The sequence below is a fragment of the Ammospiza caudacuta genome, chromosome 3 (assembly GCF_027887145.1).
Source record: "Ammospiza caudacuta isolate bAmmCau1 chromosome 3, bAmmCau1.pri, whole genome shotgun sequence".
In the NCBI taxonomy this organism is placed as follows: domain Eukaryota; kingdom Metazoa; phylum Chordata; class Aves; order Passeriformes; family Passerellidae; genus Ammospiza; species Ammospiza caudacuta.
In genome coordinates this window covers 100,414,104-100,441,934 of record NC_080595.1, presented here as the reverse complement: position 1 = coordinate 100,441,934, position 27,831 = coordinate 100,414,104, and the positions used below count along the sequence as shown (strand labels likewise).

General features: G+C 37.4%; 1 protein-coding gene across 7 annotated transcripts in view; it reads left to right on the top strand.

Annotated features, from left to right (window-relative positions):
* ADGRB3 (adhesion G protein-coupled receptor B3) overlaps positions 1 to 27,831 on the top strand; it is a 444,081-nt gene that overhangs the window by 377,558 nt on the left and 38,692 nt on the right. For all 7 annotated transcript variants that reach the window (XM_058801298.1, XM_058801295.1, XM_058801300.1 and 4 more), the window contains 2 exons: positions 23,857 to 24,007; positions 24,571 to 24,640. In XM_058801298.1, coding sequence (XP_058657281.1) covers positions 23,857 to 24,007; positions 24,571 to 24,640 — 221 coding nt within the window. The remainder of the gene's footprint in view (positions 1 to 23,856; positions 24,008 to 24,570; positions 24,641 to 27,831) is intronic.

The following is a 27,831-nucleotide window of genomic DNA, read 5'->3' as shown; positions in this document are numbered from 1 at the left end:
TGATCCATGTAAGGACATCACATATATTAGCATTTAAGCCACAAGGCAAGCCAGACAGACACAACCAGATGAACAGAAGTGTCCTAAATTCCTACCTAAGCAGCAAAATTATCATAATAATTGTAAGATGTTTAATATACCACGATCCCAGAATGACGAATCACAGAATACACTGAGTTGGAAGGGACCCACAAAGATCATTGACTCCAGCTTCTGGCCTTGCACATGGCCACCCCCAGGCATCACACCACGTCCAACAGGGATGGCCCTCCTGGCTGCCAGGGCACTGCTGACTCATGTTCAATTTTCCATGCCCGAGACCATTGTCCAAATGCATCTTGAACTCTGTCAGGCTGGTGCTCCCTGAGGAGCCTGTTCAGTGCCCAACCACTCTCTGGGTAAAGAACTTTTCTTTAAAATCCAACATAAGCCTCTCCTGATAAAACTTCAGGCCATTCCCTTGGGTCCTGTCACTGGTCACCAGAGAGAAGAGATCAGTGCCTGCCCCTCCTCTTCCCCTCAAAAGGAAGCTGTAGCTGCAGTGAGGTCTCCTCTCAGTCTCCTCTTCTCCAGGCTGAACAGATCAAGTGACCTCAGTCACTCCTCATGTAGCCTCCTCATGGCCCTTCATCATCTTCATTGACCTCCTTGGACACTCTCTGATAGTTTAATGTCTTTCTTACATTGTGGTGCCCAGAGCTGCCCCCAGCACTGGAGGTGAGGCTGCCCCAGTGCAGAGCAGAGCAGGACAATCCCCTCCCTTGCCCAGCTGGTGATGCTGGGCCTGATGCCCCCAGGACAGGGTTGGCTCTCCTGGCTCCAGGGCACTGCTGGTTCATGTTCAACTTGCCATTGATCAGGACTCCCAGGTCTCTTTTGGTGGCACTTCTTTCCAGCGTCTCATTTCCCAGTCTGTCTGTACTTCCAGGGTTGCCCCAGCCCGGGTGCAGAATCTGGCACTTTCCCTTGTTGAATTTCATATGGCTGCTGAGTGCCCAGCCCTCTGATTTGTCAAGGGAGTGGACAGATCTGTTTAGTGAGACTGCAGGAGACACTCAAACATTTCAAATGAAAGTGGAGAAGATGATGTAAAGTGGGTGGACCATTAACAGAGAATGAATACCACCCATTGACTACCTGCAGTGGCACCCAGTGCAATGGTGTGCTATCCATCATTCATGAAATGTGGTTTCTGGAGAAAATGCAATAACACACAGAGAATGAGTAGGAGCTAGCAGCAGAATTTGCAAACCTTAGGCTTATTGGGTCAGAATTCTGGAATGACAGGGTATTGTCCTTCTTTAATGATTACAAGACTTAATTGATTATGGTCACATCAATATGATAAAATACAAAGGTTTTTGTATAGGACATAAAATTGCAAATCCATCTTTCCAGAATGAAGCTTTAGATAAATATACCTTTTTTTTTTTTTTTTCTGTGTCCCCCTCTGATTAAGAATCTGAGATTTCCATAGGGAATACTAAAGGTATTTTGTTGGGTGTTTTTTATGCCAGAGAAGTATGCCAGGGGCAAATGAGGCTAAAAGGACAATAGAAGAGAGAAGGAGAATGTCAATACTGAACAGTCTGTTCAGAGGAGATTGATAGTTGTAACAGAAATTAAGGAAAGGATATAACAACAATGGTTAAATAAAACTTTAAAAAGATTAAAGGAAAAATCATTTTTAAAAGAGCAAAACAACCCCATCGGTTCAATTAAAAAGTTAATGTTGATGTAAAAGGCACATAGAATTATATTAGTGTTTTAAATTGTTGTTAAACCTCTGGGAATATACAACTATCAAAATTATGCAAAGCCAGACATCAATTTTTATTGTCTTCAAGGCAAGCCTGTAGTTTTCTTAATGCAGTGGAGAATAGAGAATATAAAATTCTAGACATAAGAGATACAAATATGAAGTGAAGGAGCAGTGAAACTGTGTTTGCATACAATAGCCCTTAACAGTAATAGCCAAGTGACTTTGACCAGTGTACTTGTTAGTGCTGAGTAAACTATCTTGCCCCTTGTTTGTAATAAATAGGATGCTTTCTGTTGCTGTACAGCAAACTTTTATATCAACAGAGAACAATACAATTTGAAATGTGAAGTCGCTAGACCAGCAAAACCAACTAATGTAGAAGAGGAAGAAACAATGTTCCTCATTTTCTTCTGTAACAGCCATCTGACACAACCGTCATCCATCCATCAGTACCAGAAATGAGTTTGTAGCAAACACAAAGTAACATCCCCACCCTTACACACACACCCTCTGGAAAGAAGGGGATTTTATGTGTAATACAGGATGGGGTTTCCAAAGGGAAGACCAAATTATTGTGGGTGCTTAGGCATCTAGAGGTGCATCAATGAAAAGTTCAGCCTATAGATGCAGATTTGGTCTTCTCATCTCTACTTTGACTTGCTTACTCTCTCATTTGTTGTGAGCTGCTACTGGCCATCCATTACAAATATAGAGAACAATTTTCAAACAAGGAGAACACTGCAGAATTTAAGACCATTTTATATACCACACTTTACATAAGGCTTTAATAGCAGTTCTTCAGATTTTTGTTTGGCACCATATTATCCATTGGTTTGCATTTAAAATTACTAGTGTTGAACATACAAACATTATTTATTTTATTGTCACCTGTACAAAAAATATTTATCTTTTAATGTTGATGGTTCTGTTATTGTCTGTGGAATGGAAATGCACACACTTGACTATAAGCTTTTTCCTATTAGATGAACTAAATTTTTCCTGCTTTCCTTAATTTTTTTTGTTTCATCTACAATGACTAAAAAGAATAATTTATCCCTAATATTTTAATAGGAAAGGTGAAAATGCTTTTGCATAATATTCCTGTTTAATTGTTCTGCACTAGCACAGTAATACATCTTGAATAGTATCAGCAGTTAAGAAGGGCAATAAACTGAAAGAATCCAGACTGTGAGGTTTCCTATATTCCAAATCCCTATTTAATTCTGTAGTAATATTTAATTCTGTAGTAATCTCACACAACAGTGCAGGGATGAAAGAAAGGTCTTGTTTAAAAAATGGGGATCTGCCACATGCATTGTGGACATCCAAAACGTTTTAGCTGAAAGTGCTACACTATAAAAAATTGGAGTTATTTAGAAGAATTAAATAGAAGGCTTGACTGTTTACTTCCAAAGACTCCACATAACCATTTATTGTTGCTCAAAGTGGGTCTAAGTGCCACAAAATGAGAACAGTATTCCTGCTTCTAAGTCATATTAGCAAAAGTTAAGAAATATATAAAGGTATATAAATACAGAGGCATCTAGTGCTTATTCATCAAGAGAAAGGATAAGTACAAAGATGTGCAATGGCCAGAGAAGTTCAAGTAGTAGAAACTTTGAAATTAATACAGCTGTAGTTGATCTATACATGGGTAATACAAAGTCAAGGTAAGGGAAGAAGTACAAATATTACTATTGATGAATCTGGAAAAACTGAAAAAAATGTAAGTCTTTTACTAGAAAAACTATCTATTGTAACTAGTATGTAAGTGAAATATAAATTATTTCCTGACAGCATGTATCTAGAAGGGGACAAAGCAAGCTATCTGTTTTTATAACATTTTCCATGAAGATACTAGTGATAATTAATGAAAGCATTAGTTTGGTTTTTGTCTTAAAATTCTGTAAAATCCTCTGACTTAAAGAAAAGTATGTTGTTCTCATAATTCATTGTCTGGGAGTTTCACATTCATCACTGTATCTGTCCTTACAGTATTTTTGGAGGGAAATATATTTTTCTCACTTTGGAAATGCAGGGGAAGAGAGGGGCTATCACTAATATTTCATATAATAAGTACCCAGGCATGTTGGAGCAAAAAGAAATGATAGAAAACTTTCTGAAAATTTTGGCTTCTAAATTAAGCCTTGAGTCAGTAGAAGAAGCATTAATCAAATGGTTTCACAAAGATAAAAGATCCATGTTTTGTTACAAGGGTTTCAGAGACTTTGGCTTTGTCTGTATATCTGCAATCAATTAAATGAGCCAGGAACTCTTCTCTGGCTCTTGCCATAAAAGCTCTTGCATTCCAGAAGAAGCAAGTTGTATCCATGCAGCCTTTTGGCCTGTGCAGTCCAGTGGAGTGTGATGAGTATCACACAGAGTGGCATTGCTTGTCAGAGACCATGGCAAAGATCATGCCAGCATTCCAGCAGTATGGATAATCACCTGCCAGGTACTGGAACCCATAGCCTATCCCTCCTTAGCTGGTTAGTCTAGTCATGGTCTGCATTTTGGTAATATTGATTGACTTGATTTGTGTGCATGTGATGAAGTCTTGAAACTGTAATCAAGTTGGTATATCTAGCAAAGTCACTGCTACAGGAATTTTCCTATGTTCTTTGTAGGAAAAACAAACCAAAACAAACAAAACCCCAAACAAAAAAAAAAAAAAAAAAAGTCCAAACGTAAAGTCTAAAATAACAGCACTAAAAAGTCTCTATGCCCCTTGCCAGAGATTATTCTAGAATCTGACAAGGAATATTTTTTTGTTTGCTTATTTCCATCACCTTATTCTCCTAGTGTCTGAACTCAATCAGAACAAGCTGCTATATAGGTTATTGTTCTAAGTGTGCTGACCCTGCTTGATCCATGTGTCTCTCAAATTTTGGAAGAGATCTCTTCCTGAAGTACAATATGGATTAGATAGTGCTGCCTCTTCAATATTTGGCCATCAGTTGTGTGCAATCAATTCAATCTTTCCAAAACAATAGTAAGTTTGTTAAATGCTGACTTCACTAATACTTCTCTCTTTGGCAGAATTTGGCAGGCTTCTCGCAAGTCTAGTCCATTAGTTATTCATCTCTTAATTTGCTGAAATTAACTGTCAGATACTGGGATTGTTTCCAAGAGAAGGTCAATGTAGACCTGAAAATCTTTCTTTAAAGCCTTTTCTCCTTGTGTTGGTAGCTGCTTAATTTAAGCAGTGGATAGTGGCCACTGTCATAAATGTCTTTGCCTTTGCACTCAGTGCTATAAAAATCAGTCAAAATATCTTGAAGTCTGGTCTAGAATGTGATGCAAAGATTTTGAACCAGAGAATTCCACTGAGCCTTCAAATTTTTTTTTTATTATAGTGTGATAGGGAAAAAAAAAGACTGCTAGTATCTCCATTTCCACCTCCATCAGTCCTTTTCTGTAAGGATTTTTCACATGGCCATAACTCTTCATTGGTCTTCTTCCAACTACTTTGTCTATGTGTTTGTCTATGGCATGCTGATTACAAGATGCTGTAACCAACATTGGTCTTGTTATGGAAAAACTCTGTAAAAAATATAGTCTCAGAATGGTTCCCTTCATCTTTTTCTGTAATTTTTTAAAGTTATGTGTGAGACTCTATAAATGTAAGAATTAAAAATAGTTTTTAAAAACCATTTATTCATCATAGCCAGGTACTGTCTTATATTAGAAGCACCCTTGATAGTAAAGGCTTTTCTAAAATTGTCTGAATTTCCTATTTATTTATGTCACACTTATGAATTTTCCAATTCATATTTCAGTCAGAGAGATACCCATTTTTTGGACCTCAAATCTGTATTTACTAATGTACCATATTTTTTAACATCTCTGCTGTAAGTGCACATATTCTGGCCATATATTGGGATATTGAGAACTATAGATGGAGCCATGTCTGAACCACAACCAGTTCTGCTTACAGAGAATGGGCAATCACTGCAATTAGACAGTCTGATTGATGGCTCTAGAGGTGCTCAGGTGGTGAAGGTCCATGACCAACAGCCATTAGATACACAGCTTCCTGATAAGGGCTTTCCTGCAGGTGTACAGCAATTCTTTAGCTGGGTGGATTTGCCAGGAACCTACAATAACATCTGACTGTGAGAACACTTTGGTCGTTGACATTCAATTTAATGCCCTGTGAGCTACAGACAGCAAATGGTTTTGTCTGTGTGTCCTTATAAATGCACAACTTCCCTGATGGGCTTTGGTTAATTCTTCGCAGTTGTGACTCTCTTTTCCTCAATATTGCCTGATAAAATCCCTTTTTTGCTGCTAACACGTAAACTATGTTGCTATCTTTTAAGGCTTCGTGAGACCTCACTTTTCCTGGTGTGAGATCTGGGTCTAAATAAAGCTGTGCTGGCAAACTAGCATCTCTGATGCTATCAGCTATCTTGTCTTTTATTAGTGTCTGCTTTTAACATTCTGTTTTTGCAGGGTTCAGCAAGACTGAACTGCAGCAGCTAAAACATGTTTCTTTTTTCCCTCCTCCTGGAACCCTCCAATAGATTTCAATGGATTTGGCATTATCAAATCTTTTTTTTTTTTTTTTTTTTTTTTTTTTTTTTTTTTTTTTTTTTTTTGCCTAGCCTATTCATATGAAAAGTTCCTTGTACTTTGTTGTATCCTTTTTTTCTTCCATTCACCCTCTGGGAAGGGTCATATAGGGACTTTAGCAATGTCACCTGTGTCATGAAACAATTGAAACAATCAGAATGTTTGCCTGATGTTGCCAATTATGTTACAAGCCCCTGATGCTGCTGATGTCTCCAGACAGAGCAAGGCCCTTGCAGTAGCCTTTCTCACTCAAACATTTGTAATCTTAGCTTCATTACTGCAAGGAAATGGAGTTCAGTTTCTTTCAGAAGTTTCCTCTTTTTCCTTAATTCACACTTGCACTGCTATTGCAAGGTTTCTTTTTCTGGATTCCTACTTTCGACAGCAAGCTTCTCTCCACTTCTTGCATCACTGTAGGTGGCCACATATAACAAAGACACCTTAATATTTGAGCTTCAGCCGAAAAAAATCTCTAATGTGGACATTCTTTCTGCTTACTGTCTTCATCCTTCTGCAGGTTGGAGTCCTCTCCTCTAAAAAATTGCACAGACCACTGCCCAGCCCCTTGTTTCATGTGCAGATATAAAGGCACAACTCCTTTCTAGTGGTCAAACGGAAATTTTCCAACACCAGAAATAACAGTCAAAACACATCTCTTGTGCAGACAGTATGGGCAACAGCTGTGGATCAGGGTGAGCTTTGCACTCAAACCCATCTGCACCTGGCAGGAGCTCTAACTCAGGCCCAGCTGTGAGTCAGGTGAGCCTTGCAAACCTCCCTTCAGCAGACTTCAACCCCACAGGCAAAGGGGGTGAAATATCTGCCAGTATTGTGGCTTTGGAATTTCCTATGGTGAACAATCCCCTGGCCAGCACAAAAAGGCACAGAGAGCAAAGATCTGGCCCATTCAATTTCAGTTGCCCTAGGAAGATTACTTCTTTGAAATTTATGACCATGTTTTGGCAGATATAATTCCATTAATTCTAGTGGCTTTGTTAACACATCATAGCACATTTCTCAGATCCTTCACCTCTGGAAAAAGTGATGTATAAATATGCCTGTCATATCAATTTCAAAACAGACTAGAAAATGGAGTTATAACAAGGTGAAACAGTCCAATGGCTGGGATAAACTAAACAAGTGCAAGGCTTGCTTGGTCCTGTTTAATGGGGTTAAGCCACAAGAGGATAGGAAGCAGTGCAGCTACTATTCTCAGTTGTGCCTTTTTATTAGAAACATATACACTCCATTTATTTTTTATTTTTGTAATAATTTATTTCTGAAGATATCTGTTTCAGTACCCAAAGCATTCCTTTCCTAAAAAACTTGCTTTACAAATTAAATACAAAGAAATATATATTTTTAAGTAGAAAAATGTGTCAAGAGGTGTGTCTATCACATTCAAGAATGACTGGGCAATGATTCTTGTATCAAAACTGAGTGTGAAACTCAATATTTCTGTTAACAGAAAAATTAATGTTCTTATCATCACTTTGTTCTTTTGCTAAAAATAAACAAAAACAAAACCAAAACACAAAAAAAAAATCAAACCCAAAGGGAAAAATAAAACAAGAGAAAAAAAAGCACCCAAAGAAACTCAATCCTCCAAATATCTTTGACTGGCTACAAGTATGCAATAAGACCAGCCCTCAATTTCAAGAATGCTACTTATATTTTCAACTCACAAAAGTAAACCAAACCCCAAAATATAAGCATATACAGTTTTTCATTTTAAAAGAAGAGAATTTATAGAATTTTCAGGAAGCTTCTATAAAACAAAACAGCTATAAAAAGCCAAATTTCTTGGCCTGTCTTCCATTACTAGGCTTTGAATCAAGTAATTAAACCCAGTATTTCAGATATCCATGCAGATTCAAAATAACCTGGTAGATCCTTCATTGACTTCTTACTTTGTCTTTTTATGACTCTGGGCATCTTCCTGAGACTGTCTACTTCAGTCAGATAGAATAGCAGAAGGCAAAAAGGCAATATAAACAATACATGAAGCTATTTTTGTGGTGTCTGAATTGGTCTCTATGGCAACATTTTTTAACCTATTTAGATTTTTTTTTTAATCTCTGTTTCTCTCTTTGCCTTCTTGCATTATTCTGTTGAGTGACAAATACTGATAGAAAGATAAACACAATGTCCACATACAAACACCTGTTGAGTTTGGAAGAATAGACACTTGTTTGCTTTGTATTTGACCTTTTGCTTAAACAGATATTTCAAAGATCTCACTAAAGTTCTTTCCTGTTCTTTGAGAAAAGAATTACTTGGAAAAAAGAAAAATGCATTCAACTTGCAATGCAATTATTCCGAATATGCATAGATGTAAACATTGTTGAGTTTGTGCTTGAAGAGGGTGGTGTGTGTGTCATCATCACTGTTTTTTAGTTGAGGCAGACAAATACAGGCAGGAAAATAAAATAGTTTTCCCAGGTCATCCAACCAGCTAGCAGTTTCACTTACTGTAGTAGCAGATTTACACATTCTCAGTACATTAACAAGTGGTTTCTGATATTACACTTTGTACCTGAGCTCTCCTTATTTGGCAGGTTTATATATCTGGCTCACTGTATTCTTGCCTGTCCCTTCTGCTGTTGAATGAAAAATGCCCACAAACAAGCAGGAAATAGGACTATACCCCAAGAACTGCCAAAATTACTGCCTCAAACAGCTGGTAAATTCACAGAGAAAAAGATATCTTTATGAAAGCAGAGGAAATTTGTTTTTGAAAAAATCCTATTTAGCTGTAATAAACCAAAGTTTCATGTAAGAATAGTAGGTCTGAAATGTATGGTTTTTATTGGGGGAAGAAAAGTTTAAACTGAAGAGTGCTGTCTGTAATAATGTGAGGATGATAGTCCTGTGCAGCATTGGAGTGAAAGTGGCTGGTGCTGGTCTGGGTTACCTGCACAAGAGTTTTACTGAGGATCTGGACCTTGGTGAAGCAGACAGCAGAGGAGTGCTTCTTTTCACTGTGTAGATGAAAGGAATTTTCTTCACACTTGAAGAATTCTTGTCCCTCATGAAGTGACCTGATTTTTAAAATTGTCTGGTATAATTTTGCTACCTGCCAGCTTTAGAACATAAGAACAGCAGTACCAGCTCAGCTTGGTGATCTGCCTTCTGCACCGTGCTGTCTACATTAACCAGACATGCAGGAAAGACTACAGAAACAGAGCATGAATGATCCTGTCTCTGATATCACTTCATGACTTTTTGCATTCAGCAATTTAAAGATTTTCTGAGCCAGAACTCCGTCCAAAGCATCCATCAGTCAGGCTATTCTCTAATCCACTTCAAACTCATTTATCGCTTTGGCTACCTTCAAATCCTGAAGCAGCGATTCCACATTTCAATTTTTGTTGTGTATCAATGACTTAAAAATCAAATAATAAGTTGAGCATCCTAGTTCTAACACTTAAAATTTTATTTGAATGCAAATTACATCATTTGTATCCTGAGCAGAGTTGTTTGTCTTTACAGTCACTCACAATAACTGGAAGTAAATTTTAAAAAGCACCACAGATGAGACTGATTCATGTGTATCCAACACTCAGACAAAATTGCAGATGATCGGCTGCATCCTGTTGGCTGTTATGTTTCATGCAAAACCCAGAGTGCTGTGATACAAGCCAAAGTGTCATCATTTCAGCTTCATCAGAATGTGCTTATATTTTTGAGCACCAGCAATTTTCTCACAAATACTATAAACTCTGCAATTTATTTAATTGAAAATTTAATATTAGATAGTGTTTGATTTAGAATAAGAAACTCTAAGAGGAAGTTTTGGAATGTATTGGGGTAGTTTACTGAGATCAAGTGAGTAATTAAAATGGGTGTTCTCACCAGAAAAGTTTTGGTTTTTTTTTAAAGAGTGTGTCAATATATCAACCAGTATTTTCGTACCACATATAGACAGCAAGCTGTCTTAAAACTGGCCAACTAAATGTAGAATAAAAGAGTAAAAAAATAGTTTAAAAAATATTTTAATTGCTAAAATTAGCAAAGTTATTTACAGGAGAGGGGGAAAAGAAAGCCACTAAATAGCCACTTCATCTGGATGAAGTTTATTCAACAGTAGTTCTACACTAATTAGTAGCAAGCACTTACCATAAAGCCATCACAGCATTGCCACCTTCAAGGGCTGAAAACAATTTATCTTTAGAAACTATATTGCTAGCATGAATTGAGAAGGTAATATTAATGAAAGAAAGAGTGAGGAAATAGCAGCACAATTAAAACTGACTAGAACTAAAATCAATGACAAGAGGCAGCCAGACACACATGAGTAATTTATTAAGCAGTGATAGATTTGGGTAAGTAACACTGCAAAATCAGTCCTTCTTCAGATATGTGGGCCGAAGACAAATTGGCAGTTTTGTGAACTGAGAAATTGTGTTTGCCCTTTGACGAATATGTAAAACTGGACTTCAAGAAATGAACTTGCCCTTGCCCTTTTCCTACCTGACTTTCACTGATGCATTTGTGTCAAAGGCAAAATTATATACCGTGGGGTGAAGACAGTGCTGGAATTAAACTTCTGTCCAGGCATTGCCCTGGGTGATTATGTTATTGGCAATCATGTTTATCAGGTGTCCTGGAGTGCTGGGTCCTGCACCAGCACAGGGAGAGCACCTCTCTCACAGGGCCTCCTCTCTCAGGGAGACTGCAGCCTGACTTGGGCACAGACCTCACACAGTTCACAACACTGAGGTGAAAGAAATAAAGGTGTAGGCTTGTGCAAGTCCATCCTCTCTGGTTAAAATATATGTTCATTCACACAGATCTCATATACTGTTAGAGACCACAAATCACCTTCTTATAAAATATTAATATCTTCTGTGTGTATGTGTTTAAGTGGCCACTGTTTTGCTGAATGAAGCAGCATCTAGCCATTAAACAGCTCAAATAACTATGGGAATCTCAGGCCAGCTTCTTTCATGTGATACAAGAATAAAATACCTTTTAAATAAATGTTCTTAATGGGGAATTTGTATACTGCCTGCTTCCTCTTGTCACTGCTTAGATGTCCACTGCTCAGAAATTTATATTGGATTTAATTTATATTAAATTGATCCTGTAGACTTTCTGGTTTCTTCCTGCTTCCTGAAATATGGAGACACTGTAAGTCTTTTATTGCTGTAGGCATCTTTAATGGCAAGCTCTTCAAATTCCTTAGAAAGCATTATCTAAGAGCACAGATAATGCCCTCCTGAAGAAAGCTATCATGTTGCTAAGGCACTAGTTCTCTGTAGATCATCTTGCTGAAATCTCTATCCACTCTCTCCACAAAATTTTTCCTTCCTCATTTGGAAACCTCCTTTGTTCCCAGCAGGAAGCTCATGTTCTTAGACTCCCTGGGGTTAAACAAAAGTGAACCAGTAGATACAAGGCCTTGCAGAGAGCTTTGGGTCCTCACAAGGCTCCTTACAGTGACTTCCATGGGGAGAATGTATTTAGAACATATAGGAGGAAGAGCCTTCTTCCTACTGGTATCTTCCTAGTGCTATCCTAAAAGTAATGATGTCCCAGATTCCTCCTCCAGATTGTGCTGACATATTACCTTACATCATAAGTATGGATTAACTCAGCTGAACCTTTTCTGTGGCTCTGTGAGAAGAAGCAGAGGGAAGTGGAACACAGGCATGAAAGCCAGAGCCAATAAAAAGACTGCTATTTCCCTTTTTCAAGAAACCTGGCTTGAAGTAATATGATAGAGGAGCTTTTATTAGTTACAACTTCTGCTGCATATGAGTGTTCTACAAAACCATTTCATCCTTTGTTCCTTTAAAACAACCAGGTTGTCATAGTGATCTTCTTTAATAATCACAACATTACAAATTTTTTAAATCATGCTAAAGGAATCAGTGAAAGTTTCCTCATTGCTTTTTCATAAATATTAAACCTTTTTATCCTACTGGTTTAACATAGCTGATAAAGAGAATTGAATGAATGTGATACCACACAATTTCCTCCTTTCTGGAAGACAATGCTAAGGTATTAACAGCATAAATGGTTTCACCTTTTATAAGAAAAAAAATTCTTGACATTTTTCTTTCTTGTGCAAGCAATGAATAGAAGCTAATGTCAAAATATTAGCTGACTTTTTAACCTATTGTCCTTCCCATTCTCAATCAAACTTCCATATACATGTGTGGTCACAGTCTCTTCTCTCTGGTTGTGGATACTGTTGCTTTTATCTTTCAACTTCCATGAATTATCTAATTTGATTCCAGTAGCCATGGTAAAAAATGACAAGAAACTGCCTCCTTTGATTATCTCAGTGTGCATAGGAATCCATAGCTCTACAATCTTCCATCGATGTGAAAATCGCTGATTTCATTAATATCATTAGAAACACATGATTACTCAATGTTTTCCCTCTTCTGTATTTAGAGGGACTCTAAATTTATAACCTATTTGTAGCTATGTTTTGTATTTAATAAAGCCCTCTATTAGAAATTAGAAATCCAGATGCAATTTAATCGTGAGGATGAGGCAGCTTCATTGCCATTATGTGTATCTCTGCATAAACAAAAAATGGATGGGCTCTGAAACAACCCATGGCTAATGCATTAAAGGCATTAGAAATTAATATAATTACCATAAGAGGAATTAATGTGATTCATGATGCTATTGTATAATAAGATTGTATTGACACTGTCAGTTCCCCAAAGTGGAAATTCTGTTCTTTCCCCTCACTCTGCTTTCACTCTCACATACACAGGTTGACAAGATCTGATAAAGAGCTGCAAAGCAGCCTCCTCTGTCTTCTGTCTGCTGAAAATATTGTTTTGCAATGCATTATCCATCCAAAGGTCACTCTACTTCCACTTGCTTTTCTAGGGTGATAATGTGCTGTGATTTTAAATCTACAGAGAAAGAATATATATTTCTGAAAAAAAAATTAAATTTGGGGTTTCAATTAAAAGAAACAATAGAAGTTGTTGAACTGGGATATGGGGATATATGGGATACATATATGTATCCCATAAACAACTTTCAGAAACATTTACATTATTTTTTAAGTGCCTGTTTGTATGTGTATGTCTACACATCTTATGAACAGATCCAAAAGCATCTGTTGCCCTTTGTTGATAAGCATGTGTGGGGACACGTGCACACACACTGCATTTGGGCTCTTTTTTAGGTTTCTGTAGTTGGTTTGGCGGAGATGGAGCTAATTTTCCTCACAGAATCCTGTAGGGTATTGTGGTTTGGATTTTTGAATGAGAAGAGTGTTGCTAACACACTGATGTTTTAGCTGTTGCTGAGCAGTGATTACACAGCATCAAGACCTTCACTGTTTCTCAGCTGCCCTGGCAGTGAGTTGGCTGGACAAGAATTTGAAGGGAGGGAACAGAGGCAGGACATCTGACCCCAAATGACCAAGGGTTATCCCATACTGTAAGACAACACGCTCAGCAATACAACCAGCACTGGTCTTTTAAAGGTGCCTGTTGCTTGGAGACTGGCTGGGCAACAGTCTGCTGGTGGGAGGTGGTGAGTGACTGCTTTCGCATCACTTGGTGCAGGCTTTTTTCCCCTTCACTTATTAAACCATCTTTATCTCGACCCACAGGTTTTTCTCACTTTTGCTGTTCTGATTCTCTTCCCCATGTTGCTGGGGGAGTGATCAAGTGACTGGGTAGGTGCTTAGCTGCTGGCCCAGGTCAGCCCACCACATTTGCTCCAGCCCACTTCATGTTTTGCTGGGTAAGAGAACAAAGTCAAAATGTTCTACATGCCTCTGTAGGCGGGCATGACCCCAAGCATTGGCATGAAGTCATCCATACTCTGGAATAATTAGCATGCCTCCTGGCATGATTTTGTCCCACACTAGCTCACATTATCCCCAAGCTTGGGATAGCTGGAACTGGCAAGAGACCAGTTTGGATGTGGCCACCTTATTTTGGAGTAGAAAGAAATTTACTTACATAGACATTTTCTGTACCATTCCAGCTGTCTGCAGGATGAGTGAATGCTTTCTTATCCATTTTGTTAGCAAGTACAAATAGATGTAACCATAGCATATCTTTTTAAAAATTGCCTTATCTGTTATTTTTGAAAAATAAACAGAAGTTTTGTGGTATGAGAAGAGTTTGGATTGTCTCAATAATGTATGATACTATCTCCTTTTCCTGGATTCTTTCAATTTTGGACTCATACTACTTCTTTCAAAATGACCATTTCTTACTGTGTCCAAACTGCTAATCCCAAAAGACATTGTCCTTGGAGGAAAACTGAGCATGCTTGAAATTGAGGATGCTCTTAGGGGCAAAATCATCCTTTTCATTTTATTGTTCTTAGATAAAGACTTTTAAGACATATGTACACACTATGATTAAAAAAAAAAAAAAAAAAAAAAAAAACCAAAGCAAGCCAAACAGAAAAAGAATGAAGGTAGGTGACATATGGCACTGTTGTAAAAGCATTGCAAAGCTATCACTTCAATGGTTTCAGTCAACCATGTAAAGGGATGAAACTCTTACAGATATGCAGAGAAGGGATCTTTGCTGACACCAGTATCCCAGACAGGAAGATGGACTGTTTTCATGTGGCGGGATTATAATCATCACAGTCAGACTAACTGAAAGACAACTGCAGGCTTTGTTGTTGAACTTCTCATCCTAGGCATCATTTTGATTGCTGAGGAAACTCCCTAAAATTACAGCAATTTTATTGTTAGCAAATACCATCAAAATCTAAAACAGAGCGAACAGATGATCTGATTTAAGAGTAGAGATACTCAAGTGATAACAACATTTTCTTAGAGGAAAAAATTCTTCTACAAGAATGTGTTGCACTGGGGGGCAACGCAAGGCAGTATTTTCTGCCTACCTAATGGCAGCTTTTTCTGGTAATTTGTTTCACCAGGACATCAGTTTGCACTGGCTGCATTTGGATCCTCATGTAAGAATTGGAAGTCCCACATATCAATATCCATTCCACTACCTTATGTTACACCATCTTTTCAAGGAAGCTCCTTCAATTCCTTGCCTTTGTCTGTGCCTGGACACCTCCTCCTCTTTTTCTCAGAGCTCCGTAGGGAGATCCCTCTCAACTGTGCCCTGAACCACTCTCTTCTTTGCTGACATTGCTGACTCAGGTGTAACCCTTGTGCTTAGCTCAGCCACCTCTTCATTTCCAATCCTGGCTCATTGCTCCTAGCTACTCACACAGCCCCCATCATGAACTTTTAAATAAATTAAACTTGGGAAGACTCAGGACCTTTGGAACATGGGTTGCTCATCACACTAATTGACTAATGGCTCTTGTATTCTCCATTCTCCAAACAGATATAGCCATATAGCTAAAACAAACAAATATTTCTTATAACTCAACCCAAAGCAACCCAAAGAGAGATTTGAAAAGCTGAATATCTTTACCTAGTAAGCTGAAATGATTATACAGCACATCATATGTTACAGTGAAACAGCTTTTTCTTCACTGTTAACATAGTTGTCTCATTATTATCTCTTCAAATCTGCCAAGAGCATTTCTCTTCATTTAAGAGAGCACACTACATATTCCATATTTGAAAATTAAAGCAATATGGAATTTTCAGAGCCTAAAAACAGTTCCTGAGAAAGAACTGTCCTGAAAACCAAAGTGTAATACCATCAGTGAAGCATTTTTATTACTGATCCATAATCTATACCTTAATTTGCATAGATCCCAAGTAAGTAGAAGTCTTTCTGACAGCCCAGTAGAAGCATTCTGACAGCCAGCATGCATTCTCTTTTCTCCTCTGAGTCACTAGTTCCCTGGTTGCAGAGACTTTTCAGGCCAAACTGTGCATGCATCCATATGAATCCAGTCCCTTCTGTTCACACTTCACCTCCAGTTCTGCTTCTCTATTGCTGTTACCCACAATGATATACGAGAACTTAATTTTTCAATCGTTTTCAGAGACCAGGTTGCTTTTTCTTGCCCATCAATTCAAAAAACAAATCTATATTTTATCCACATTATATCCTTCTTTAAATAATAATTCTTTCAGACTTTCTAATGCAAAACCTCACAAAGCTATTTTTATAGAGCAATTCTTCAAGATAGCATCAATATCAATTCAATTTTTTAATTCTAATTCCTCAATAGCTCAGTAATGAAGAAGTTGTTTCAAGAAAGCATACCAGTGACTTCCACTTTTTTACCTAAACTGAGCATCATCACTGGAAAGGGTCTTCTCTGGTACAGGGAAGCATCATTATTACAGCACTGTGATAGCAATTTGAGACTAATTAGACAGGAAGGAATTGGGAAAAAATTGTATAAATTTATTTTATGCTTTGGAGTTTTAAAGGGCTTCTTATTTTCTTTTATTCTGCCTGTAAACCTCTTGTTCTGAGCTTTACAAACTTCTAAACACACTTATTTGAGGTCACAGTTAAAATACTGAGTTTTTTTGTCCTGACAGAGCTGACGTTTACCTTGTTTAAAGTGTTTAACATAAAAGTCAACACAATACATTCATGATGTGAAGTAGGCCATATTCACTTACCAGAAAAAATGCTCATCCAATACTTTGTAAGCATTTAAAGCACTTAAGAAGTGAGATTACAAGCTTCTGCTCATGCACATTTCATCCCTTATTCTATAGGTGTAACACCCATTATAAAACCCAGTTAAATTGATGGGAGTCTTTCCACTGACTGCGAACAAGTAGAGGATCCTATTCCTTCATTCCCTGCCTGCCCAGGAAAATACACATCTTCACAGCACAAAGGCAGAAGGAGAGGAGATTCTGTTGCCAGGTTTTGTAATCGAAGAAATTAAATTGCCTCTGAGTAACCTGTTCTGTGATACTGCTTGTGCAGAACTCATTTGCTTAAATATAACCTGGCAATAACAATCCAAACCAGGCAGAGGACTAAAATGAGTACGAGTGTAAGGAAATTGAGAATTGTCTTCCACCTGGCTTTCAATTTACTGTAGGCATGTCACCAAGAAAGCAATTCTAAGTTAAACAATACAAGCCTGAGCTTTGTACTGACAATCTCCAGAGAATGCTGCAAACAACATGGAATGAATTTTACTGTCTTGTATATTAGTCATAGCTCAGCATAATATGAATTATCCAGCTGGACATCTTGTCTCTGTCCCTCCTAGTCACCAAAATGTGACACAAATATTTCTATAGCCCCAAGGCAAATTAGCACAAGAGAACTTCCCTCCCTTAGACCCGAGCCCCCCGGGCAGGAGGACATTGGGTGCAAGCTGACCATCAGGAAGGGTTCCTGGCCCAGGCTCTCTTTCTGTCTCTGTGTGGGCCTGGGCTGGGAGAACAATTTTTGGCCCAGGTCAAAACTATGCCAAGGAATTTACTAACAATTTATGCACATGCCAGTGCATAAAGGATACCTTTGCAGTCACTAGTGTAGACATTCTGCCACATGACAGACTGAGAAAGGTTTGCACATGCAGCTAGAAACTTTATTGAATTCTTTTTCACCCCAAAAGCCAGGAGACTGTCTCTTCATATCCAGTTGATAGAATTATTTTGTACTATATGTATTATAAGATCTGGAGAATAGTGGCTAGCAGAGGAATTATTTTGAATAAAACCCAGCAGTTCTCCATAGGCATAACTGATACTGCAGTACAACTATGCTGTAAAAAATTTAAATGCAGAGGTTGTTGATACGAGTAGTAGAGGTGACTGCTATCAAGGGAGAACTTTGAAGAAAAGTAACTCCAAAGGGCAGAAGTTAAAAAGAAGGCTCTATAGACTTAGTGGATCACATATAAACAGCATTTCTATTGAACTCTGCACCAGGGAAAAATAGGAAACATTCTGACTAGTAAGTGTGAAAAGAGATTGTAAATGCTTTACTCATAGAGGGGTGATTTTTTAGAAATATCTTCAAGGTAAATCTTGATAAAAGAGGAACAGGAACTGAATTTGTTAGTAAAATCTGAAGAAACTTTAGGAGAAAATAGTAAGAAGAATATCAAAAGTGCATGTACAAAGCACAAATGCAGAGAAAAATTACAATTTGACATGTAAATTTACTTCCAGATACACCTATCCTGTTGCAGTAGGATCACTGTGGTTATACTGTCAGATAAAAGACAGATTACAGAAGAGAAGAAAAACCTTAAATTGAAGTAGCTGAACAAACTATATTGCACCCTAAGACTGGGCACATGAAATGGTCCCAAAGTTTAGCAACTATTGTCATAATTTGCATGTGATAACAAAAAGAAAAGAAAAATAAAATTTCATCTTGAAAAAATTTGCTGTGAGATTGCCATGCTGTTGATAAAGATGGGAGCATAATTGTAAACAAAATTAAAGGAACTGCAGAAAGAGCTGGGTCATTTACAGCCATCTTGTACGCTATTTATCAGAACCTAGAAAGGCATCTTGCTTGTTGTGGGTAAACAAAATGATTGAGTAGAAGGACAAAAAATTGAGTGTCCTTAGTTATCACTCATTATCTTTGTAAGGCAGATCACCTAATTGCTCAAAGATTACTGCTGCTGCATAGCAAAACCAGCTTGCTTTAAAAATCCAAGTAAAGGCTCCCATTCATGTTGTCTTGTACTGCATATAGAATCCTTCTGTATAATAATTAACTGTATATCTCGTCACACACATTCAAGTCAATTAATAATTATTCTGGGCTATCATGTCAGATACCAGAACAAAATGTAGTGAAGTTAAACCACTTGAGTCTTCAACTGCTAAGGTTACCAGAAATGACTTTTAGAAGATCCCTAAGTTTTCCTTTGTGTTAATTAAAATAAACACTTTCATAGATGTTGGTTGAAAACACAAATGACATTATTTCAGAACAATTATTTCTATTATATTGCTGTTTACAATATCAGTATATCTGATTTCCTGAGTTCTTTGCTAGAACAAGTGGTGTTAGCAGCACAGTCTGTCAAAAGAAAGGAATTTTTTAAAGGGTATCTTCAAAGCTTTGTGATGTCAACAACATTAATGATCCTGGAAGAGAAACTGTAAAGACTTCAGCTATGTTTTCTCAGACATTTAAGGTCCTAAGAGTTTCAAATATGTTTGCAACTGAAGAAACAGCCTCTTTAGCCATATTTTTTCTCATTGCAAACATGTCTCTCTTCCAGAAAACCACTCCTGAAAAGAAAGTTCTTACTTCTTTGTCCCACAGTCTCTGAAAGTCTATTTTAACACATCACTTTACTCTATAAATCAGTATTTATTCTATCATTCAATATTATCTGACCAGTATACTGTATCCCTGTATTCTGGAAGTCTGCTACTCCTGAGACAAAGACACTGCATTGCCCAAATCAGTTTAAAAATAGGTGATAATAAAAAAATAAAATTCAGAATAATAAGCAGTATCTTATTTTATGAATTTACATTTTTGATTTAAAAAGGGGAAAGATGCACTGTTTGAGAATAGATGGCTTAAGAGTGACTAAAAGAAAATAAAACGTACAAATTTTGTTATAGAATTGCTTTTCTGCTTTTTACTGTGTCCTTTGCATTATCTTTGGGGTTTTTGCTCTTTGTTTCATTTACTCATTATTCTGGTCTTTAGGTGCTCTTTGTGAACTCAGTGCATGACCAGAACATCATAAGAATAGCACCCATTTAATTTATCTCCTTAGGCTTATCTCCGCAGAGAGAAGTCAAAGGCAAGATTCCAATATCTAAGAAATTTTATTTTTTAAATGCTTTTCTACTACCTCTTATTTCTGCTTCATTAAATAATCTGAGTGAATTTTAGCCCTGTTCATTTTGCTGCCACCAATACAGATTTCATTTTTCATTTTCATCTTCAAATAGCTTTGATTTTTATACTGTTTATCAAAATCCAAAGAGAGTCAACAAGTTTGTTGAAGGGAAAACAACTGGTTTCAGGGCCAGAAAACAAATCAGGTGTTCTTACTTAACCCTCTTTGCCTTTGTGTGAAAAATCTAGCAGAAGACACTGCTATTAAAAAAAAAACCAAACAAACACATATTTTTCTATTAAAAAAATACCATTGTTCTTTTAAAAAAATCCAAAAGACAGCAGCCAAATGCTCAAAGAATGTTGAGAAATTCTTATTTTGAGGTTACATTTGTGACCTACTTTGCAGGTCATAAAAATTGATGTATTCTCAACTTCACTTGTAATTATTATATAAAAATATTAATGATTAGAAAATTTAGCTTTGAATTTCCTTGTTTTTTAGATTTCTCAGCTGTGCTTCAGTACACACATTTGAAGTAGGTGTCTTACAAGTATGAGAGAAGGAAATAATTTGATGCCTGATGTGTGTTCTTGCTTCATTAGTATGTTGTTTATTAAAAAGGGATGAATGGTCTTACTTAGGTATTCCAGGTAGCTTAACACCTGAGACTCAATTGAAGTCCATGAAACCATGCATTCTGAGGACAGAAAAGCTCCTTCCCCTCCCTTATAAGTAAATATGGGGAGCCAAGAACAAAAGCTATGGGAGGGAGGGGAGGTTAGAGTAAAAGTTTACTTAATTTCAGAAGCGTGAAGAAATAGTGAATAAATTAAATTTAAATTAATTTTGTTGCAGGTTGACAGGTCCTCAGCACAGGTAATTAATTCAGTGAGTTTCAATAAACTAGAATTAGAAGCAAATGAGAAACATCTCCTCCTAAAGTGATGGGGAAGATGTGTACCATTATCTCTTGGTGCGGGCAGGCTGACACACTGCAGCTTTCTGGGGTGCTGAGCCACAAGGTTTGAGTGATGCTGCTGCATGTGCGGGAAGGTGAGGGGAGGTGGTGGTCCCTGGCCAAGGGAGAAGAGGAGAGAGAGGAGCAATTGGCAGTAGTTCATAACTTGGTGAGAAAGAAAAATGCTAATGTACATTTCTAAAATCAGACATATTCAATGGCTCATTTAATAACAACCTTCAGTTAAAATGGATTTTTGTTTCTATTTGGAAATTGACTTCCCAGATGCATTGCTTTTCCAGACAGAACAGCGTTGTTTCCTTTTTTATTTATCAAAGGGGAAGGATAAGGAAGTACATAAAAGCCAGATTTCCAGTGGGGTGTTGGATGGCTGTGCTGAGCCCACGGCCATGCCTGGGAGGGGGCAGTTTTGTGTGCCAGGACTGCTCCTCTTGCAGGGAGGGAAGCTGAGTTCTCTGCAAGCTCTGCCTGCACATGAACCTGTCATCACAACCCCACAGCAGTTGTTTGGGGATGTTTGCTGGCTGATTTGCATATTTCTGATGGCATGTGATGCAAATACACTGTTGTATCAGTGGTACAGACTTACCATTGTTGTTCATTAAAGACCTGTCTGCTGCTCACAAGAATTAGATATAATCAGCAGTCATATATTGCAGCTAGAGCACAGATCACTTCTCATAAAACTTACTTCTGTCTTCTCATTTTCTGCTCAACATTATCATTAACATTTTCATCACAGCTCTTTCTTCCACAGTAGCCATGTCCACATTTGTCTCAGATTATTGTCATCTTCTCTTTTGTTCAAAATAGAGGATAAATTATTAATTAAATCCTACACTGGGCACTCAAGTCAACCATAAGAGTTAGCAGTGTTTTCACCAAAAAAATCAGGATTATTTGTACTTACATTATTTATAAGGGAAATAGTATATTCACCTTTTCTTTTTTCAGGATGTGTTTTTACCTATGCAGTTCCTCCATAAAAGATTCTGTACTGTTCCTCAAAAGTAATTTTGTTGTCAAATTCTTGCTCTGACAGAACTCTAGCTTTTGCAAGAACATTGAGAGGAAAGCAAATTAAAATTGCATAATAGGAATTAATAACATATAAACAAGCTAGTTAAAGAGAGGACGTTTATGAATTTTCTATTGTATTTATTGTGTGTTTCAATGCAGAACTTTCATTTTAAATAAGTGGGCTTTGGGGTATTTTTTTCATACACAGGAAACACTGCTATTAGTCAGACTTCAACTGGATAGATTTTATGAATCCATATACCTTAGGGACACCTAAACATAATGGCAAAGCCTATGATGGAATACGTACTGCCTTTTCAGGATCTGTCGTTTTTTTCCAGTTTACATTACTTGGTTTGGTTTTGGTTTTTGTTATTGACAACAGTTCTCTTGCATATCATTGTACAGAACCCCTTTCCTCTAGATTTAAATAGATAATTTGATACTGGGTTTGAAGACAAGGTGTTTGTCACATCTGTAAATTCAAAGCAAGAGAGCATTACATTTTGACTCCTCAAGTGCATAAATTTTTGAAAGTTCAGATGTCAGCTAATGCTAATGTCAGCTGATATCAGCTATTTGTTTAAGATAACTGTTGGAATTACCCAGCACAACTGATTTCAAATAAGAATCTGGGAAAATTAACACCACAGAAAATTCAACTCAAAACATATTGGGAAGTAATTGAGAACATAAAAAGAACTGAAAAGCATGGATGGTGTAATACATGGGTGTCATAAATGTCGTATTCTTCCTATCAGCCTTGAATCAGCAATATGTGCAAGCACCTATATATAAGTAGGAATGTGCATATTCTCTCCCTAAATAATTTGCTCAACTGGGATTTTAGTTAAAGCTCTTGACTAGCCTTAATACAAGGCTAAGCATAAGGTAGCTATTAGATGTGTATGGTGCATAAAGAAATAATCATAAAGTAATATCTTTCATTTTTTCCATGAATTTACCTCATTGATGTTGGGGGTGTGAACTGTTCTTCCTTTTAATCTTAACATAATGTTGACTCTTTAATTTGTGCTAAGGATAAATTGTGCTAGTGATATTCTCAACATTACTGGTGTGGTCTTGGTTCTGGGGTACTATGCAGACTGCATTTTATAGCCTGCTGCTGGCATTTTAAGCGACACAGTGGAGCACAGATCATTTATGCCAAGAAGCTCATTTACGCAAGCAATGTCAAGTTTAATTAAGGGCTACAGTGACAAAAGAAAGCCAGTTGCATGTGCTCAAAATACTTTTCAGATGACAAATGACTGATACCCATAAAAACAATATCCAGGGCAATTGTTAGGGTTATGATACTTAAACTTGCCTAAAAATATCTAAAGTTAATGTTCTATAAAATGTAAATTTGAAAAATAAAAAAATCAACTTTAAATTTTATAATTAGGGTCTTTCTTCATAGAGGTAAATAAAATGTAACTGGTAGTTAGGAGCATCCCCACATTTTCTCTGTTCAGCTCTATGTGATTTTATAATCAGTAATTTTGTAACTGGCTTACCAGAATGGCTTTTTGATGGTCCCTGGTCAAAGTAAATGTGTAGAGAAAAATCTGCTGGCATGACTTATTTTGTGTTTTTGTCCCTGCTCAGAACACTCGGTGTTTAAGAAAACAAGTCAAAACCTCTGCAGCTAATCCCCATCAACATTTCTCTCTCTTTCTCTTGCTCTTTGTGGCCACCACATCATAAAGGGAGAAAAGGGAGAGTTGATGCTAAGGATAAAGGTCAAGATGATAGAATATGACAACTCTTTGAATTGAAAACAGAAATGACTGTCCCTAAGTATTCAGCATGAGCTTCTCTTTGCTCCCTGCAGGGCATCTGCACCACAACCACCGCATTTTTACACTTCTTCTTCTTAGCTTCATTCTGTTGGGTTTTGACAGAAGCGTGGCAGTCATATATGGCTGTTACTGGAAAAATTAGGACGCGACTCATAAGGAAGCGTTTCCTGTGCCTTGGATGGGGTAAGTCAGTAAAATTAATTTCCTAAGAATCATTGGAATGAAACATTTAATGCAATGGCAATGTTAATAATATAATAATTTTCTTCAGTAAAACTAAAAAATAGTAGGCAGCATGTTTCTAAAAGGAAAACTAGGTTAGAAGCTTTTCCACTGTATGTCAAGCTCAAGGTATGCTGGTGTATAATGTAGCATTCTTTTCTAAATATGTTTTAACAAAATTTTAGAAGATTTTCAGCAAGGTAGTGTAATATCAAGAAATCCAAATAAAACAAGAAAGAAACATTCTCTGAATATTCATGAAACCCCTTTCAAGCTAAGACCTGTCAAATGTATCAGTAATTTAGCTACATCAAAGCAGTACACCGTGGGCAGAAAACAGTGTCCTCCTCCCTGCCAGTGCTTTAGAAAAACAAACCCTACAACTGCAATGTGCTTCATTAAATAATTCATTCCCTGTAAAATGGCCCATTTCGCATTAGCTTGCCCTGTCATTTTTTGTCCAGGCAGAACAGCAATATTTTACTCAGCATCTGCTGATTATTATTGTTTTGGTTTTTTTTCAGGACTGCCAGCATTAGTGGTTGCAATATCAATAGGCTTTACCAAGACAAAAGGATATGGAACAGCTCACTAGTAAGTCAATCTGAAATGATAAACTATGTTTTTATTGACCAAGATTGTCATACCCATCAGGAACTGCATAGCACACTCTACAGCTATCCATTCACACCTGGAATTGCCCTGAGAATCACTGAGTGATCCATATAAGAACAAAGAGAAAACAGCATGTCAGTCTTGGACTGAGCTCAGCAAAGCACCAGGAATCCCACATTTCATTTGAGATTTTGAAATAGCAAGCTTTTAAGAAGCACCGAGCATTGGGTCCACATAAACAGCTAACATTTATATAGATTTACAAAAGAGAACCTTAAGTGTTCTGGGTAACCTCTGCCAACCTTTAAACATATCCAAAACTGTACTGGTAAGAGCCTCTTTGGCAGTCAGGTTTCTGCACACCAAGCAGGTACCTCGGGTTTAATGCCCCTGAGCAGCTTGGAGCCAAAGCCCTTCAAACATCTCAAAGCAGTTCTCCCATCCATCCTGGACACCCTGATCCAGCCCATTTCCTGGACTGTGCTGTATTTGTGAAACAGAAAAAAGGAAATGTGTGTGCTTCATTTACATTCAACTAATTGAGTACCAGTTTAGCCACCTGGCTGGTTCCAGTGTGTATTTAGCATCTTGGAAAATTGACTCCTCAGAGAGGCTGCCCTTCAATCTTCTGATGAAGAAGGAGCTGAGCCTTCCTCCTGCCAGTGGAGCACTCCAACCACCATTATGTATGCAAAGGTGTGCTTCCTTTGGTCAGCCTGTTTGGAGCTCTCCTCACGTTGCCTAAGAAATTGAGTATGCATCTGGACAGAAAGAGGAAATATGACTCTGTAGACTGGTAATGAGGGCATTCATCAGCAATGTGGATGAGTTAGGTCAAGTCTTCACTTCAATGAATATTTAATTATTCTCTTTAGCATCATCACTGAGATCAGGAATCCCCCTCCCTTCCCTGTATGTCTCATCATCTTGGCACTCCAGCTCTGGGTGGGTAAGAATACAAAACCAAACCTCCTCCTGAGTTCTGGCTCCAACCACTAAGCTCTGTAGTTATAAACTGTGACAACGTGCATCTTGAGTTTTTCAATGAGGAATGTCTTATGTAACTGAAATGCTTAATTACACTTAGAGCTGGCAAGTGCAACAGTGGTCTTAGTCCCCTTTTGAGTGTTATATTGAGAACCTACTCCTCTGAATTCTTTTTTCATCTTGCTGGCTTTTTTTATTATTTTTTTTATTATGAACCTCAACTGGAAAACCATTTAGGCTGTGAGAATTGCAAATCGCTAAATAAGGATGTCCAGACCCCCATTGGGGATGTAGCTCTGTCCCTTGCAGGATTAATCCTATTACATTTTCTCTACTGAAATCATTCATGTGTGAGTACTTGCTTTAGTTAACATTTCTTCCTGCTTCCTTCCTGGGCTGAATGCATTTTTAAAAGAGGATATTCTGAAATATTCAGACAAAGCAACAAATCATTCATTAAGAGCAACCTGGAAAGTAAAAAAGAGCAGGTCTTTGTACATGTAACAGCTCTTCTCCCAGGATCCAAATGCAGCTGGCATGGTACTATGGGAGAAAAGATCAAATGAAGGTGTACAAGGGACAAATAGAACCATAACTCAGCTCTCTCATCTTATTTGCAAATATATTTTCTTGGCATTTGACATCAGAGTTACATAAGGAAAACAGTGAAGTCAAGAAATGGAGATTCCTCCTCCATCACCAGCTGATGTGCTGTCCCACTCCAGAAGGCAGCAAAGAATTTTGTCTCATGACAGCTGTTGGGCAGTGTAAAAGCAGAGCTCCTGTCCTGCTCCTCCTACCATAACTAAAGCACTTGTGTAAGTTTTTTAATTGCTTACACTATATTTTGCCTAATTGGTTGCAGTCAGTTACACAAATGCTGCTATCAGAAACACACCCTGTTGCAAACTATTCATGCCCTTCAAGATGCTCATTTTTAGAACATTAAAAGTGAAAATTAAGGAATTTATTCTGATTCCATAGTCCCACACATGAAGAGATTCATGGAAAAGGAGAAGGTTCAAGAATCTTTGCAGCACGTCTCATTTCGCTATGGTGTATGTATGATGAGAGTGCTCAAATTGTTCACACTGGAGCCATTTCTGTGATCATCAGTCTCTGATTTCTGTCTTTTTTTCTGAGTCCTAATTATTAGACAGTTATATTTATGTATTTTTTATACTGCATAAGAAAAATATTTCACCCAGACACTTGCAGGGATAGAGATACAGGGATAGAGATGGAGGCTGAAGAGATTTCCTAAAAATAATTTAAAAATCCACAGAGACAAGCTTTTAGATATTTCAAGTTATCTGGAAAAGAGTAGTGTGTCTGAAAGCTTAATAGCTTTTTCCAGCCTTTAATCTACTAAATATTGTTGCTATCTCTTTTCAGACACTCACAGCTAGGAAGGCATCACTACTAAAACTTACAGTTAATAAACCTGTGTGAACTGTTCATGTTAACATACAGTGGAGATAAATTCCAGGAATTTATTGTAGCAGCAAAAATTAAAATTCTATCATAGTCATACTCTTGCCATGCTCTCTTAAAAGAAGGAACCAATCTCCTGGAGAGTATCAAATATCTCACAAGATGTACAGGACACAGGAGCAAGTGTACAGATGCTTCATCACTCAGCAGAATTTTATGATCATGTAACATGGTCCCATAAAGCCACCAGTGGCTGCTCTTAACACTAATCAATTTATATGGCTTTCTGCTATGTGCACATCAGGGAGAACGAAGAGAAAACAAGAACAAAATAAAAACAACTATAAAACACAGGGGGGAAAACTATCAGAGCAAAGAAAGAGGAGAAGGAAAACTAGTAAAAAATCAACAGGAATTGCCTCGTGGTAGGAAGGCATCTGAAAATCCATCTGCAGTCAGTCCTCAACAGAAGAAGATGGAGGAAAATTTAATTTCAGTCATCAGCTAGGAAATGTTGAATATATTGCAATAATGATGTCACACACTGGTGAAAATCCAGACTGTTGAAAATTCAGATCATGTAAAAATGAGGTTAAGTGAAAAAAAGGACAACCTCTATATTTTTTTCCAGCTCTGCCTCTAAGCGGAAATCACTTTTGAACAGCCATTTTACTTGATAACATGGAAAAGAGAGGGAAACATTTTTCCTTTATGTCAAAGTGTTTTGTGATAGAAACTTTTTTTTTTTT